Here is a 17,534-nt window from a genome sequence, read left to right as displayed (position 1 = left end):
GATTTTGAAGATTAGAAATTTCCATCAGAACAATAAATAAAAATCATTTTAATACAGAAATTTGAGCTTAATGATTAATACCAGCCTTAAGGCTAAATTTGAAAGAAAATTTTCAAGCCTCATCACAATATTCTCACTGATGGAAAATCACTGTGTGTAGATAACAATCTGTAGCAAGATAGTAGAGGTGAAAGTTCACAGCAAACTTCAGAAGCATGAGTTCTGTGTGTGTGTGTGTGTGTGGGGGGGTGTGTGTGTATGTGTGTGAAAGTGTATGTCCTGGCGAGGCGACTGCTGTCCAGTGATAATGGAGCTCTGTGAATGTTTCTCGCCTCATTACATCTGTGGCGACAGGGATCTTCGCATTCAAACACTGACCCAGGGCAAAGTTCACATGCCATTTCCCAGTTAGCGTGTGTGTGGTGAGACAGAACCGGGCTCCGAGGGTGAGATGGCAGAAAGCCTTCCCATAACAAGTGATGCTTCTGTGTTTGTGTAAGTGTGTGTGAAAGACGGGGGAGGCTGCGGTTCTGTGTCCACTGTGTGACCAGTGCTTGTTATAGATGAAGCACCGTCTGTGCACCTTTGTTTGTGTCAGCGCTAGAAAAGGTCAAGCCGCTAAAATTAGAACTAACAAACTGAACTCTACTGTTCTTCCTGAGTTCTAGCAGCAGATCTGTCTGCTGTAAGCGGATCAGTTTTTACTGTCAAATACAGGCTTCCTCTTTACATCTGAGAAGGTACCCAATGTAAAGTTCAATACTTACTGTGATTATTCACTGTTCACCACTGGGAAGCTGTGAAAATCATTCAAAACCTGAAAAAAATAAATAAAATATAACAAGAAAAAAAGACATATGGGAAATTTTAAAAAATGACCAATGAATACATTTTCAGAAATTCTTCCTCCACATAGTGAAGACACAAAATAAACTGCATTTAGGATTTGGTTTTTACAGCTCTGTCTCCAAGCAACTAATCAACAACAGATAGTGACTATACTGTGCTGGTTGGAAGGTTCCAGTTGAAACTCCAAAGAAAGATTTGCTCACATTCCAGCAAATCAAGATGAATTTATCATTTGTACTTCTCTTTGAAGGAACCGTGTGGTTCTACAACAGATGACTAATATTTCAAAATCAGTGTCTAAATTCTACTCAAATGACTGTGACAAGTAGCCATACTTGTCAAGTATAGTACGATAGTTACACTCCTAATGAGTGATGTTTTGAAATGGTAGCTAAATGCCATACCTGCTTTATGTGATATACAGAAATCAGACAAATATAACCTTTTTCCAAAAATAATGTGATATTTCTGCTGTACTTTTTCTCTTTATATTGGAATGAAACAAAAGAAAAAGAAACAGTAACCTGGTTGGAACACTGGACTATCTGTGAATCACTTCGCTGTGGCTGGATAGTACATTATTTTTAACATCCATCTCCATGTATCTCCTGTTTAGTCAAAGTCACTCAGTGTGTGTGTGTGTGTGTGTGTGTGGCCTTGTATTTGACACATTGTAAGGTCCATTTAAAAAAACAAAAAATTCAATGTTGTGACTGCTCCTTATGGGACCTTTGGGCCCCGTTAGGAGCAGTGCTGTTTTCTGTTGGGGTTAATTTAGGATTAAGATGTGAACTGAGTTTAGCTTAGAGTTAGGCTGCAGAAAAGAATGAAAAATGAATGGAAGTCAATGCCAAGTTTTTGTAAATATAGAAAAATATACTGTGTGTGTGTGAGAGAGATAAGATGATAAAATGGAGTCATGAAAGAATGTGTACATTTTTAAAATGGTTACTTTCTTCCATCTAGGATGCTGCTCTTTATTTACATTTTTGAAACAACACAGTGTGTACATTATATTCTCTGGTATGTTGTGTATCATTCGTATGCAGGGCTGCTTCTCGGTCCCAGTCCAGCCCTGGATGTGCCACTCCTGACAGAAGTGACCTCTAGCTCACCTGTGCTTTTTTGTGTTCCTTTAACTTATTTAAACCACATTTGCAACCTGAGGTTTTAATGAATTTTCCCACAAGCTAATATAAGCTTTTTAAACAGTTGTTGCTTTTCAACACAGAAAAAATGTAGTTAATCAGTTAGTTAATGATTTTATAAGGGGACGATCCTCATTTCCTAGAGGGCCAGGCTGGTTTGGATCGCTTATTTGTAGGGTGCACCAATTTATCGGCACTGATTTCCTTAGTTTTGGGAGATCGATGATTGGTCGGTTCTTGCATGTGAAGCTGATTTTATCAAATTATCTTATCTTCCTCAGCAAAGGTCTAAAAATGTTTGCTCACATTCCATGACCTGACAGACTCACCAGGTCATGTCTGAGTTGTCCACTGTTGCCAACTCAGTGACTTTCTTGCAATATTTGGCAACATTTCAGACAAAAAATTGGTATTGGCCAACATCAGAATCAGCAAGTCGGGCTTTTTAAAGATTGGTGATCGGCGATCGACCAGAAAATAGAAATTGGTGCAGCCCTGCTTTTTCCTCTTAGTGAAACTGTCTGAAAACAAACTTTTGGGTTTACTCCGATAATCTTTGTCTGGTATTAAACACTGTTTAATGATCTGAAACATTGTATAATCATTTGATTTGATTCAGTATTATAACGTTGAATTTTTCATACTTACGCATGTAACTACAAATCACTAAGCTCTTCACACTGTAGCCAGCAGCTGGGGTTCTTATTGAATATGAATTCATTTCAGAGACTGACGGAGGAACACATCACAGAGTCCACCTTCATGTTGTCAGCAGCAGAGACGCTGCTAAAATCTTTTCTTTACAAAAAGGGGAATATATACAGAGGGATTTACAAGCCATGAAAATAAGGAGGAAAAAACAACATCCAGCTTGAAGCAATGGACATAAAAAACAAAACAAAAAGCCTCATTTTAAAACATTCCCATCAAAGTTTATGTACAGATGTAAAGTGTTAACCTGCAGACCATGATATACAGTAATAAACGTCATTATTGCTTCGTTTGGTGGATTCTGACATTCTAAACCTGAATTTCACCCTGAAGAACAAAAGAAAAAGAATAAAAATGCTGAATTTAGGGTTATAACGAGTTAGATCTGTGTTTACAAGAGTTGATTGCAGCCTTTTATTAACAAACTTCACAAATAGGTTTTTAGTATATGTAACAAACATTATGTGAGCAGTTTGGCTGCTCTGGACTCCTAGGTATCTCCTCCTGGCATTAAAATGTAAACGGATCAACAGGCCTGCACACTCATTCTGCCCACCTGATGATTCACTTCATTCACATAATTAATATTAATTAGCTTCATAGTCAGACTGCATGTGAATGTTGACTGCTGTAGTCTGATTCTGTTCCACAGCAGCATTTTTGCACAATCTAGAAATGTTTTTATTAATATTGGTTTATTTATATAATGCAAAAAACAAATGCATGGATGATCTAATTCCACTGCTGTAATGTGTCTCTTAAAGTTGCATAAAATTTCTATCTGGCATTTAGTAAAAACAAGAAGCCAAAACTGACAGGATGAGTTCATGTAGTTCTGTGAGAAATTCTCTTTCCCAATCGGCACTTCTTTGAAAAAGTGTCCAGGTTAACATCTGGCTCCAGTCTGAGACCAGAGGGCAAAATAATTCAGTCATCTGCAGGCTGAACTTTGTGTTTTGCTATTATAATAAAGCTTTGTGTTATAATAAAGGTTTGTTATTTAAGTAACTGAGTGTGGGCCTGAGATCCTGCATGTTTCTGGCTGACTACAGAAACAACCAGCCAACTGTGATCCATACGGTGTGACCGGAGCTCTGATCCGCACTTGTCTGCTGAGTGAAGAGGGCGAGGAACCGACGGATTACTAAACCCACAACTCCCAGACTGACTTTTACCGCCCTCCCAAATTTCTTTAAAATATACTAGTACTGTATTTTTATGTTTTTCTCCCACTAAGATGATTTTTAACTTACAATGATAATAATTTAAAGTTGGCTGGTCAACTTGAAACAAGGAACAGGTGATGGGCAGCAGCCGCAGCCCTAACTTGTTACTCTGACTAGAACTAGCTAGGTATAAAAACCACCTGCTGTTTTCTGGACTTGGTGCATTTCTTTTAAAGCCTGTTCGCACTAGGAACCTTGTCTTGGGATCAGGAGTGTTACAGTCATCATCGTCCCCCTGCGTCTTCACTGGACTTGACTGAGTAAAAACAGATTTTGAGGTTAGAAAAAGGCCTCCTGATCCAGAATCTGTAATAAAGTGATACTTAATGTTTTTTTATTAACAAGGAGCTTGTTGACTGAGTGTGAATGAAAAGAATGAATGTGTTTCCCTTCCATTAAACATTATAATTTAATGGTATCAGTACAAGTCGCAGATGTTTAGTTAACATTTACTGCAATAGATTTCAAGTCATCAATGTCAGTTGGGAAAGATCATCTCTTAACTCCACTGTGGAAGCATCTGTCCCACTGATGGAGTGGGAGGACTTCCTGCTGCAGCAGACGCTGTGTGGGAAGTCCAGAGAAATAAACAGGAGCAAATAAAAAAGTTCAGGAAAAATCAGTTCTGAGTTTCATAGCAGAAATGTGCCTCCATAATCACATCACAAGTAAAGCCTATATTCAAAGATTCACTTTAATATTTATGCATGTGGAACTTCGGTTGATCCAGAATCTGTAATAAAGTGAAGAGAGAGAATTGTGCTCTATGTTTTAACTCCATTTGCACACAGGGTGGAAAAAATGGATGCAAATAAAAAGCTACATTTCTGAGTAAAAAACAGATGGAGACAAAATAGGTGTGCCATAAATCTGACAGAAATGTCTAATATGACAAGGCAGAAAAACAACAACAAAAAGCCACCATGAAGTGGAGAACTAAACAGGTTTTATATGAACATCAGTCTCCTGAGACATCATCATTCACATTTTCACTTTTCACTTCATGTATAGAACTTCAGCATAATTCATTGTTGCCACATAAACCGTATCAACAGTATTTGGATAAGTTGATTTGCTCTTAAATTTCTGATCTGTACTCTCTCACAAAGCACACACACACACACCCCCACCCACCCACACACACACACACACGCACACACACCTACAGCATCCTGAATAATAAAAATAATATAAATAACTCAAACTTCAAAAAGATCAATAATAAATTATTCAGTTTACATTTCTATTACATGTACACACACACACACACACCTACACACACACACGCCCGCATGCACACATATATATTTCTTGTGTGTAGTAAATGGATGTTATCTCAGTTGTTGAAATGAAACTCTCCTTATTTCACTCATTAATAATGAGACATAAACAGGATTAGATGTAACTGAGTCTGAAATGTTGCCTTCACACAGTTATTACTTTTAGGAGTCTGAAATGTATCTGTGGATCAGTAAATGACGTCATCGTCTCAGATTAACAAGATCTGTGATTCTTCAGAATAAAGTTACATTAAAATACAATTGGTGACACCAATTGAAGAAAATCCAGGTGCCAAACTTGATGTTCTTGCTGAGTGTATGTACGTTTGGACCTTTGGGTTCGTTGCCCAGATACTTTGTCACTTCCTGTATTTCCTACTCTCAGTTTACTTCTCCAATCATTCCAGTTTAAAAAAATGTACAAAACAGTTTATCTCCAATGAGCCGCTGACGGATCGTTTCTCTGCAGGCCTCTGAGGGTTCAGTAAATAGTTTGGAGTGTGTGCATAACTTAGCAGAAATCCTCTGACAGGTTTGAAGTCAGAGGCAGGAAATGATGTCATGTTTGCTGGCAGGGGGTTCCCTGCAGGCTTTTTACATACAGTGTAATGCTGAGCCTTCAGGTGATGTCTATGACCATGCGCCCAGTAAGTATGAGAACTCAGCTGTTTGTATGTTGAATATGATCCTCTGCATGGGATTGCTCTGTGGTGTATTAAACCAATATTGTTCAGGGCGGTTTTTTTTATGTGTGCATGTGAATGCATGCATGTTTCACTCATCTTATCTGGTTATTGCACATACAAATAACATGTATGCTTTATTCTAGGAGGACATGCCATTGACGAGACTCCTCAGTTGTTTGACCACAGTCTCGATCAGTTTCTGCTTGTCTCTGTCGTTCTTCCTGAACTGAGAGAAGATGTTGTTCTTCTTGTTGGTGTCTTTCATTCTGAAAGCAGAAACAGGAGTCTGTGAATGTTCTGGTCCAGACGAGTCAGACCTGACATCATCTGTTAGTGTGTGAAAATGTCTGACTGTCACTGGCACACTGGAACAAGTGTTCAGGTTCCTGATGCAGCCATTTAACCAACTGTGTGTTTGGTCAGAGTTCACCATGTTTAGCTAACAAGCAGAGATGAGTCATTTAGGTTTCAGATAGATCTAACATGGTTCTGGATATTACTGCGATAATAATGAAAGTGACAACAATCATCACTTTAGTTTCTCTAAGTTTTTAGCCACAGATCCGTCACTGCAAACAGTCAGACCTCCACAGAAACATAAACTGCTTTCAAAGTAAAACCCATTACTCCATTACACTGCTGAACAGGGAACAACGGGTGCCTTCAGTCACACACAAATACACTGATTGATGCTCTGGGACCAATGATATGGAAAACAGTTCACACAGCAAACGTAACAAAGATAACATTACTTAGTTTAACACTTTGTCAATAAATAACAATTCTGCCATCACACTACTTTTCCCTGATAATGATAAACAATAAAAACATTCTATCCACACAAATAAGCTTAACTTAGGTCAATTATTTGTTGTACTGATGGTGACGTATCAGGTTTTTGTCATAAACAGGGTTATTTGTCAGAAGATGAAGGAAACAGAGGTAAACACCAGCTGCTGTGATTTTATATTTAATTGTCTTTATTTCACACTGAGGTTGCTAATCGTTGCCTGTGTGACAGAAAGGATTTGACCCTGATGGCCATGACATGGTAAACAACTGGAAGGCTGGGTCGGACTCTCTGAGCCGGTTTGGATCTGACCTTATAGAACAGGGACTTCTTTATCTTTATGTCAACAGGTGACTGTTCATCGTAGCAGGTAGAAGTCTCATGTGGCGTACCCCAAGGTTCAATCCTGGGACTCCTCTTATTTAATAACAACATCCTCCCATTAACTCAGCTTATAACAAGTAATTAGATTTGTTACCACAGCTGTGCAGATGACACACATCTCTATAGTACATTGTCACCAAGCATTACTTGTGCACTTTTGCACTTGTGCACTTTTTTACAAACGCATGTATGTAAAAAAGGGAAAGTGAATATGGTGGACCTACCCCCTGTAGACTCTGCAACAGCAGCAGGAGAAAAAATAGCAGAAAAAGACAAATTTTAGTGGGAAAGAAATGAGGCTATGGAACCGAGACACTCAGAGAAAGCCAAAAGTCACCATCTCCATCCATAGCTTCAGTAGAAACAACTAAAATCTCCTAAATGAGTTCATATTTTAGTTATGTCCAGAGTCAGAGTTTGGATTCCAACAGAACTGATATCAAACTGTTGAGAAGAAGCTTTTAGGTAGAGTAAGCAAACTCCTTCATTTGTTTCCACAAGAACAACCATGTTTGGTTTCACAGCAATTGAGGGTGAAAAAAAAACCTGGTGAATTATTTTTAACCCCAGCAGTGTCTGGTGGTGAGAGGCACTTACTTCTCAAGCAGAGCCAGCGCAGTGGCTGGGTTCACTCTCAGGTACTTGGAGTTTGGCTGACCATAGTCGGCCAGGTAAGTTGACCAGTCCCATACCATGAACAGGTCCAGGAGCTGCAGAGAGAAAACAGAGCTTCAGGTTTAGAACAACAGCCAGAGATTTATGATGTTTAAGATGATTTTCATAAAGCTCTTTATGAAAACATCTTTCTCTAACATTTTAGTGTCCATTAACTGCCCCTGTAGTTGATACCTTCAATCAACCTCTGTACTCTCTAAAAGGAATGGCCAGAAATGTACAACTTCCATTTCTTTCACAGACGATTCTGATATTGCTTCTGATATTCTGACTATTAGTTTGCTGGTAGGAAAAAAACTGAATTACGTTGTGACGATACTGATAGGAACCTTAATGGTTGCCTTGAGAACCACACAGCCTTGGTGGGATGAAGGTCTGTTGAACTGTGATTCTGTTCAGAGGATCAGGTTATGTGATGTTGGTATAAATCTACATGATCTTCTGCTCTCCCCACTGACCTGTGGTTAACCTGATGGAGATGACCCACCCCCACCCCATAACAGTGTATGGTAACGTCACAAGGTGAAACAGCTGGATGTGTGGGTCTTGCTGAAAGAGCAGTTACAGAGCAGCTTAGTGATAATAGTGTTATTTATCTGGCTGAGAGAACTTAGAGAGGCTCAGCAAAACCCCATTCTTCTCACCTGGAGTTCAGTACTGAGCTCAGAGCAAGAATTAGGTACTCAAAGAACCTTTTAATATTAAATCATTAGATAAGAAGCTGTTGTAACTCCTGAAAGATAATTCCAGTTTAGATTGATAAAAATCATTGCATTTCATAGGATACTACTCGTCCTATCACTTATGAAAACTTAGCTTAGTTTATTGAGCATTTAGTGATATTCCAGACACACCAATGGAAACCTAGAAGTATAAAAATTGTTTACACTAATAACAAAAAACAATTTTTGCAACTACACATTACATTACTGTACATTAGAAATAACATGATTACTTATTTATTTCAGTTATTTCGGTCCCTATCAGTCTCTGAGAGGTTTGACCCAGTCCTCACTTTCAGCTGGGAGAATGTTTGAGTAGCTACATATGCAGCTTGTTTTAAGTTCCTCACTTCATCTCAATCACTCTTTATGAATTAATGCTGTAAAACTGATGGATGTTCATTTCTAACAGAATTTAGGATTAGCCTGTGAGTCTAGAAGCAAACCAGACTTTTACCAGTGAGACAGAGGGGCTTTCTACTCAGAAGCGAGTCTCTACCCAGGCCAAGTGGTAACAGCCGGGCTACACTTGTGGTTAAAAGGCCAGGCAGTCTGACTGTTCACCTGTCGTAAATCGATGAAGGCCAGCTGGAGTGTGTCACCTTGAAAGCCGGGCACTGGCTCTGAACTGGCAAACACTGGAAGAAACACAAACACAGCCTGATATTAACAAATTTTATGTTCATTTCTGGGGGCTTTTGACTCTTTTTTTTTTTCAGAGAAATGGGTTAAATAATTAAAATGTTTTTAGCCGGTGTCAACAGACTGTGTAATGCAAAGAAATTATTTTTTTCTAAAAAATCTCATCAGTATGATACAAAAATATAACTAGAATACATTATCATATTGCTATGTAACATTTGATCAAAATACAGAGCAAGACAACTATACTATACACTCAGCTTCAAGTCATATCAACACATAAACATAACACTGTATGTTAAAACTACAAATATTTTAAAACCTTAGCTGTGACATTAGCTGTGAAAAATAACGTAGGAAAAACACATTTTTACAATTGCACTTTTTACATCAAATAAGAAATTAAATTAAAATCACACATGAATAAGTTTGTTCATGCGATATGTCATTAACAACCATGGCAGCGACTGATGTAAAGAGTCACATGAGATACATTCATAATTCAGTCATGGTGCTGGCGCTCAGCATCTATCAGCCAATCAGAGGAGACATTAGTGTTTTATTTAGGCTTTGGAGTGACAAGCCCCGCCTACTTGGGAGCAGCTACGTTTGTGACATTTTGGGGAAATTGTAGTCGGCCATTTTGCAGAAGAGCTATGGATTCAACACGTTAGAATGACACAACTTGCTCTGAACTGTGTGATACTGTGAGATGCTGGTGGAGCCAGCTGCACACTGTCAGAAAAAAAAAACAAAAACAAACCATCAGCCTTCTACTACTTCCTGTAGTCTTCTTCGCCAGGAGTGACAGCCAGCTGTTGATCACAGTGATTCGAGTGATGCTAAAAAGAAGTGTTAGAATACGGCTGAAAAACGACTTCATCTTAGCACAAAAACCTGAGTTTTTTCAAAATTGGTGTGTTTCCTGCAACAGAACGCCCCCTTGCTGTTTTCCATTGTATTTTCTGGGGGTGAGGGTTTAAGGGTTTTAAGTTGATTTATTTTCGTAATTCCAATTACGAAAATAATTTTAGGGTAAATGGAACAGCAGCTACTGTTATAAGTAGAACAAGGTGAGAAAAACTTCACCTTTCTTCATACTCACGTTCACATTGCATGACATCCAAGTTGAACTGCTGTATGGCTCCCATACTGATCTGCTTGAGTTCTGTATCCAGAAGCATCTGCATAAGCGACGTAGACAGATGCTTACAAGCTGACATGCACGCTGTCTGGGCCACTTTCCCCTACAGAGAGAGAAATTGGGGATGGGGTGGTAATAACGTAAAGCATGAAGCAAGTCAGGAAAGAAAGGAAGATGACGAGGGTGAAAGAAATGGGGTAAATGAAAGTGCGGAAAGAGGTCAGAGTTGAACATTAATAGAAGGAATGAATTGGAGGAAGGGATTGGACATGAGAAAAGGACAAAAGACAAATGAGGAAAATGGTCAATGAACAGATGTGGGGTCGGCTTTTCTTCCACCAAACCGTCTGGATCAACAGTAAATATAAATGTAGTGAAGGAACTCGGATCTGAACGAGTCAGAGCAGATCCTGTTTTCGACAAGCCCAAGTACCTGAGCAGGAGGGAACTTCTGGGTTGTGAAGAGTAAGTTTTCTTTCTTTCTGTTAACACGTGGTTTACTATATTTGGGAAACTTTGAACTTGGCAATGCTGGGTTTTTTTACTTGAAATAAGAACAGCTCTGCCAGGCATACCTAACAGCTCTGGGAGGGAGAGAAGGAAAAGTAACTTCAGCAACTTCTAGACAAACTTTAGATACTTTCTGCACAAATGCTGCAATATTTCCCAAAAACAGTTGCAGTAGTTCTCTTATTTTAAAAAGGATTTATTCTTTTGTTATTTTTATTCCAATTTGTTCCATTTCAATGCTAGTTTTCTTTTATATCTTTCTGGCTTTGGTCTACTTTTTAAAACATTGGAGAGAGTTTAACTTCCTTTTCTTTATATCCAAAACAGCGACTCATCTTGTTATTAATGTTTGAGTGCTACTTTGAACAAAGTGCTTACAGATCTACATTAGTTATCACAATTTGATCATTTATCATTTATTGTGTTGTTTATCATTTAATGTGAAAAATTTCTTATCATGATAAGAATTCTGATTTATCGTTATCACAATAAATTCTAATTAATGGTGTTTTAAATTCTCTAAAAAGGTCCATCTTGATTGTTAGTTTTACTATTTTCCCCTCAGTATGTGACTGGTGTCCTAATGAAGCACATTACGAATGGGAATGTTTTTCAACAGCAGTATTTGTGTTTGTAGTGCTCTGATTGTTATGCAGTCACAGCCATACAGTCACCTTTAAAAAGTAGTAATAAATGGTTCTTACTGTCACTTTTATGGTTCTCACAGTAGAACCAAAAAAGTAATACAGTTTAATCACCTGTGCTGATGTTACGTGCATTGCACTTTGAGGCGTGTTGGAGTATACAAATACATTTATTTTGCCTTATGCTTAAAATAAAAAACCTTATGTGGTATTTATCTTAAATATTAGAACAGCCAATCCCCAAAACACTGCTTCATTAAATTCTGTCAACATATATTTTGGTGCAACCCAGAAGTTCCTGTCCAGTAGCATTCATAACAGGCTCTAGACCAAAGCTGACTTTCAGTTCAATGCTTGAAGAAATGCAGAATGAACACTAAACAAACACTGAGGTATTGTCAAACATCGTGGAGCTTCGACCACCTCTCAGTACCCTCTGATACACATCATGGTGCTGACCCATGCAGTCTGATAGGAAACATTCAACTCAACAGACAGAAATTAAAACCAGAAACAAACACGTGCAACCAGGAAAATGGAGCAAACAAAACTGCAACAGTGAATAGTTGGTTTTATGCGGTTCCAAAATCAAATTTAAAGTGACCACAGTATTGCTGTACTCTATTTACAAAATCTTTTAACTACAAAGATTTGTTCATTTTAGCCTCTGGAAGCACATAGAACAGAAAACAATCAAAAAGTTTTAAGAACTCTCTCAGGTCCTTGTATCAGCTTTACTGCATATCCACTGATCTTCTCTTATTCAACATCACACATTATCAGAGGAGCTCTTGCAGAGAATCTAAATGTTACTGGTTTCCATGAATGTCATCAGTAAGGAGTACAGGTTTGCCAGTGAAACCGTAGAGCAGCTTCCTCAGTCAAACAAGCATGCATTCATGTTCCCAGCAGGCTGCAAAATGGCAGCAAAGTGAAATAAAATCCGAGCAAATATACTCACCGACATTGATGCATGGTCATTGTTGTTATTCTGAGCAGAAAACCCAAAACCAACCAAAAATAGAAGGGGGAGAGGAGGGAAAGGACAGGAAAAAAAATGCAGCAACAATAAATGGAAAGGAGGAAGCAAATTCAACCAGTTATCTTGGATGCTTGAAGAGTGAAAATAAAAATCAAGGAATAAAACAAACTGGCATAAGTAACATTTCATTGGAGAAGGTGTTAATGGGGAGGCAGGATGCATTCTGGAAAAAACAAAGAACACTCAAACTGAAAGAAAACACAACAGATGGTGCTGAAAAGCCCACCAACCAGTGGCCCACTCAGACTGGGACACCAGCACAGGATCAGCCTCAGATGTAAAAACAGAAGACTAGAGGGAGCTGGACGGAAATTAACCAAAACATTCCCCACCTCCACATTTACAAGAAAAACCGCCTCATTAAATAAAGGCAAAAATGTCTCTTAAGACCAACAACACAGTGACTTTAGTCGTAGTTTACACGGCTGTACATTCAATGTGTCCTTTAGAGGCTTCATTAAACTTACCGGAAGATGTGTGAAGACCTGAAAAGTAGAACGAAGGAAGTTGATCAGATCCATGAGGTATCCTGAGGCTCGGCCATCAGACTCTGCCATGCTCCACTCATAGTCTGCTAGCTGAATGAATTCATCAATCTTCTGGTTTAGTTTGGTGTAAATCTCTCCCTCTGCAGCATGGCGAGCGTCCTGACAACAGATTTCACACTTAATATCTTTATCTTTCTGCACAACCTTAAAATAAAGGCATAAACATCTCAAACAGGAAGCACAAACAGGCTCTGAGTCACCTTCTGTTCTGTGTGCTGCTGTTGTCTGCAGTACTGCTTGACTTGTATCCTGCTGTCTTGTACCAGGTTAGGTGCTTTCTAATTTCTTTAATTTGTAACAGGCCCTATCAATGTAGATTGTTTACTAATTCACTTACAGAAGGTAATGCACTAACTATGTTTTTCCTTTAATGTTAATATTAAAGGAAAAATTTCATATTATATGAAGGGAAACCAGATTTTGACCATTAGATCTGCAGGATCTCTGACATCTTGTGTTTGCATGGTGCAGTTCACCCCCCCATCTGTCCTGACAGGATGCTATGAAGGAAGTTTTTTTTACACTTTGTTCGTAAAGCTACACTTAAGCTTTGACAGTGAATGTATCACTTTATAATCAGCAGAGCACCATGGCGGCAACAGTCAAATGACAAATTATAATGTCTTGTTATAGTTTTAAATGTCATGTGTCACTGCCATTACTTTGCTCCAGTACTTTAAATTGTTATAAAAGCTGATTCATCAAACAGAAGATAAATCTGAGATGAATGTGTCCTGATGTGACCTAACTGTTCTGCTTCCATCTGGTTTTTACTCTGTTACCTTAAAAGTGGATAAGCCGTAGAGTCTTGTGGTGTGAACTGTTTCAGGTGAAACGTTTGTGATGTTGGTTATGAACTCCTCCAGGTATTTACAGGCCTGTTCCAGGTGAGTGGTGTTTATGATAATCTGCACCAGCTGTAGAGGAAAGGTGAAGTTTTTACAGCAGATGATTAAATGCTATGTCACATTGAAATAGGTGAGATGGGGTGTATGTGCGTGTGTGTGTGGGTGTGCGTGGGCATGTGTGTGTGTGTGAGAGCTAGACCCAGTCCCACCTCAGTCAGTCCTATGTGTGGTTTCTTGATGAGGTTTTGCAAGCAGCTGCTCAGAGTTCTGGTCAGCAGCAGGTTGGTTGATTTTCGCAGCATGTCGTCGATCTCTGTTGAACTGAAGACACAAACAACATTTAGCTCCTGCAGGTTCAGCTTTTCAGTTTTTACAAAACTCCCAGAGTAAGAGAATGGGGGATATGAGGTGTGAAGAAACCTCCAGGAAAATATGGCTAATGGATAAAAGAATCACTTCTAAAGTGGTTTCAATGCTTTTCTAACCTGTTCATGTACAATTATGGGAGCCTTTAAATACAAGTGAGAAAATTGATGAGGCTTGTTGCAAATTGTGTTCAGTTTCTATTAAATGTCATAATTTCAAAGGTGATGAACTTTGTTCTTAATGCAAGCATCTGAAATGTAAGACAGTGCCATACCTGCGGTGCAGGGACTCTGAGAACTTGAGGCTGGCATAAATGAACTCTTTGACCTGTGTGTAGATCTGAGGGACAGACTGGGACATCGGCAGCTTCTTAGGGAAGTCCTGCTGCTCACACACAGGTAGAAACAAAGAACAGCAAAACGTTAATAGCATGTTGGTCACGTGAAAGTAATGCTTATGAGAGCATTATGCAGTTTTGGTTTTTGTCACCTTTTCAATCTCAGGATCATGAAAGGGAAAGCGACTGGTCACCAGTTTATACTCCTCCTCCGTTTCCACTGGGATAGGGCTGTAGTTGTCTGACTCAAAGATCTCTCTGTGAAAAAATAACATTTAATGCTTGGTTATACTTTAGATTTTAGTGCAGTAGCAGGAAGAGGCCTTGGCTTCACTTGGCTGTCTATGAAAATCTCACTCACTCATGGGAGAAAAAAGGGCCATGCTCTTTCTAAGGATCAACATATCAGCATGTTAAAAATGATCTGGTTTATTCTGAGTTTTACTATGGTCAGCTATTTAAACAGGGTTCATGCATGTTTTAATACCAATACTTTGCCACACACTAACATCTAGACTTCTCAGTGCTCTTTAGTCAGTTTTCAAGTATAAATACAAGATTTACTACAAATATACCTCAGTGGATGGATGGATGGATGGATGGATGGATGGATGGATGGATGGATGGATGGATGGATGGATGGATGGATTTGGACAATCAGACAGAGTAAAGCGAGGGAACAAATCATTTTCATACTGATTTATATTTCTAGATTTGGGGAATGTAATTCCACACTATTCCTTACTTTTACATTGCTGTTTAGAAAAACACAACAGATTCCAAAGTGTCTTAACACCTCAAGCCAAATTGGAAAAGCTGTGTGAAAAACACTAACTGAACAAGCATTTTATTCCCACTAAGACTCCCATGAACAACAAAGAAATAACAGATGTTTTAAAACAACAGTATGACAAAGGGTCTACTTTTTCTTAGTTTCTTGTGTTCTGTGATGAGTTCCTGTTTAAAGGAAAGCTCAAGCTATTTCAACAACTCATGGCTTTGCTGGTAGCTCATGTTAGCAGTTAATCACCTCCATGTTTTATCCAGCATAAACGTCAAACCAACATTTATTCTAAGTACGGCCTTAGCCGTACTTAGAATAAATGTGGTAACGGTGGCACAGTTTGAGAATTATGGGCCCAGACAGTCCAGATCACAACATGACTAAAACGCTCTGCTGTGTTAACACATGCACTGGGTGTTAACATGTTTCAAAAATCAACTGAACTAAAGCAACGTTGGAAACAAGAACAGAGCAAAATCCTTCTACAACATGAGAGACTGAGAGTCAGACAGAAAATATCTCCAGCACTTAAATTGTTGCGACTAATGCTGGCTCTAGAATCTACTGGATCAGAGGATGTACTTAGTTTTTCACATGCAGTTTTTCCACTTTGACTTCTTTGTTAGTATTAAATCTGTTGTATTGATGTTAAATTTAAATGGCTTTAAAATATGACTATGACTAGATTTGATTTATCACACAAATGTGTAAAAGCAAAGAACAGAAAGATGGCGTACTTTTTGGTTGGTACAAATTGGTTTGTGGGATGAACTACTGTATATATTCCACAACAGAAGTAAAGAATATTTTAAGGCTGAAAAAATAAAAACAATAAAAAAAAGAATGAATAAGAAGTGTTAGATTTTGGTCAATTAATTATTGTGGCTTTCTTGTTTCAATAAAATAAAATTGTCCTATCTGAAGGAGGCATCTTCCCTATACAAAGACAGTTTTAGAAGGAATCTCACCTGAAAACCACGGCCCATTTTTTCAGCAGTGTTTCATTGTATTGGTCTCGGACCTCGAATAGCAGGTCAAAGAGTCGGTTCACTGGGAAACCATAACCCTGTGTGAACACATAGAGGCACACAAATCCACATGTCTCAGTCAAGCTTTTCATGCAAGCTGATTAATTAAAGCAAAACGCTGAACAAACCTGCAGTGTGTCAGCGCAGATGACTATGAGATTCTTCAGCTCCAAAACCAGGTCTGGGTCATCACAGTAAGACTGGAGAAGAAAGTGGTCAACTATCAGACTTACACCAAGAGAACTAAACTAGATGAGAAAATAAAGATGTTCTGATTTTTAAAACAACACTTTTAAAAACATGAACAGATCTTATTGAAATATTTATATTTCCAGTTTTTAAGTTTTATGTTTCTACAGGGAAACTGTGAGAAAATTATAATGGTGACTTTACTCTAAAAAAAAGGAGACAGATTCTAACCCTCTAAAGTCGTCTCATGAATCGTCTCAGACTGGAGGAAGACGCCTCAGCGTTGACTTGAATGTATTTTAGGAAAAGGGTGACCACTGAGGGGGGAGGGGATGTGACTGAACTACTATCAACAAGCCCTTCCATTTTTCAGAAGTACAAACCGACTTATGAGCTGAAAGCAACACAATGTCTTAAAGCTAACACCAGGATCCTGTCTGAAGTGTGTAAATCAACATCAGGACTAGAGTCCAACAGGGACAGCACTTTGAACCGGTTTTCTGTTCAGTATGGTACGCATTACCATTGAAGGTCTGGTGATATTTATGATTAGAATGCCAATTTTGTTCATTATAGTAACTTTAAAGAAGTAAAAAATAATCAGCAATTACCCCCACAAACACTTTACTGCTCATTACAATGCAAAATACCTGTAAGTGAATATTAATGAAACATGTTGCAATCCTCTCTGTGAAGTGAAGTGAAGCTTCTTGTGACTCAGCTTCTGTCAGCCACCCCTCCCCCCATGCTGTGTAGCCCATTCTCTGACCTGTTAGCATAATCCCTCAGTCATTTACAACTGAGAGGAGTCCAGCAGTCAGGAATATACCCTCTAAATCTGCTGTTATTGTTGCAATCTGTCTCTCATTTAGCCCCAGTGACCTCTTCTTAGGCCACATGGGCCACTTGGGTTTTGACCTTTTGTGTTGAGAATGACATCATCAGTGTGCCTGTGGGTGCACTCACCTCCGCTGTGCTATT

The 17,534-nt window shown here is 38.7% G+C and overlaps 1 protein-coding gene and 1 long non-coding RNA gene across 9 annotated transcripts in view; both read right to left on the bottom strand.

The window, feature by feature from the left end:
- Positions 1–1,797: 1,797 nt before the first annotated feature.
- On the bottom strand, positions 1,798–3,760 carry LOC116727058 (uncharacterized). The gene is made up of 2 exons (XR_004340748.1): positions 3,620–3,760; positions 1,798–3,463 (listed from the first exon to the last, which is right to left on the bottom strand). It is a non-coding gene; the product is annotated as an uncharacterized LOC116727058 (long non-coding RNA).
- Positions 3,761–4,329: 569 nt separating this feature from the next.
- Positions 4,330–17,534, bottom strand: part of exoc6 (exocyst complex component 6) — a 29,180-nt gene continuing 15,975 nt past the window's right edge. For 2 of the 8 annotated variants that reach the window (XM_032574136.1, XM_032574139.1), the window contains exons 13-25: positions 16,493–16,564; positions 16,305–16,402; positions 14,705–14,810; positions 14,490–14,599; positions 14,059–14,170; positions 13,784–13,918; positions 12,921–13,100; positions 12,373–12,402; positions 10,219–10,360; positions 9,036–9,109; positions 7,672–7,784; positions 7,299–7,310; positions 4,330–6,166 (exon numbers count right to left, since the gene is read on the bottom strand). In XM_032574136.1, the coding sequence (XP_032430027.1) occupies positions 6,040–6,166; positions 7,299–7,310; positions 7,672–7,784; positions 9,036–9,109; positions 10,219–10,360; positions 12,373–12,402; positions 12,921–13,100; positions 13,784–13,918; positions 14,059–14,170; positions 14,490–14,599; positions 14,705–14,810; positions 16,305–16,402; positions 16,493–16,564 (1,311 nt within the window). In that variant the 3' untranslated portion in view covers positions 4,330–6,039. The remainder of the gene's footprint in view (positions 6,167–7,298; positions 7,311–7,671; positions 7,785–9,035; positions 9,110–10,218; positions 10,361–12,372; positions 12,403–12,920; positions 13,101–13,783; positions 13,919–14,058; positions 14,171–14,489; positions 14,600–14,704; positions 14,811–16,304; positions 16,403–16,492; positions 16,565–17,534) is intronic. The other 6 variants (XM_032574138.1, XM_032574142.1, XM_032574140.1 and 3 more) reach the window with 4 other exon arrangements.

The sequence above is a fragment of the Xiphophorus hellerii genome, chromosome 10 (assembly GCF_003331165.1).
Source record: "Xiphophorus hellerii strain 12219 chromosome 10, Xiphophorus_hellerii-4.1, whole genome shotgun sequence".
Taxonomy (NCBI): Eukaryota; Metazoa; Chordata; class Actinopteri; order Cyprinodontiformes; family Poeciliidae; genus Xiphophorus; species Xiphophorus hellerii.
The sequence above is the reverse complement of the archived record's forward strand: the minus strand, read 5'-3'. Positions and strand labels throughout refer to the sequence as shown.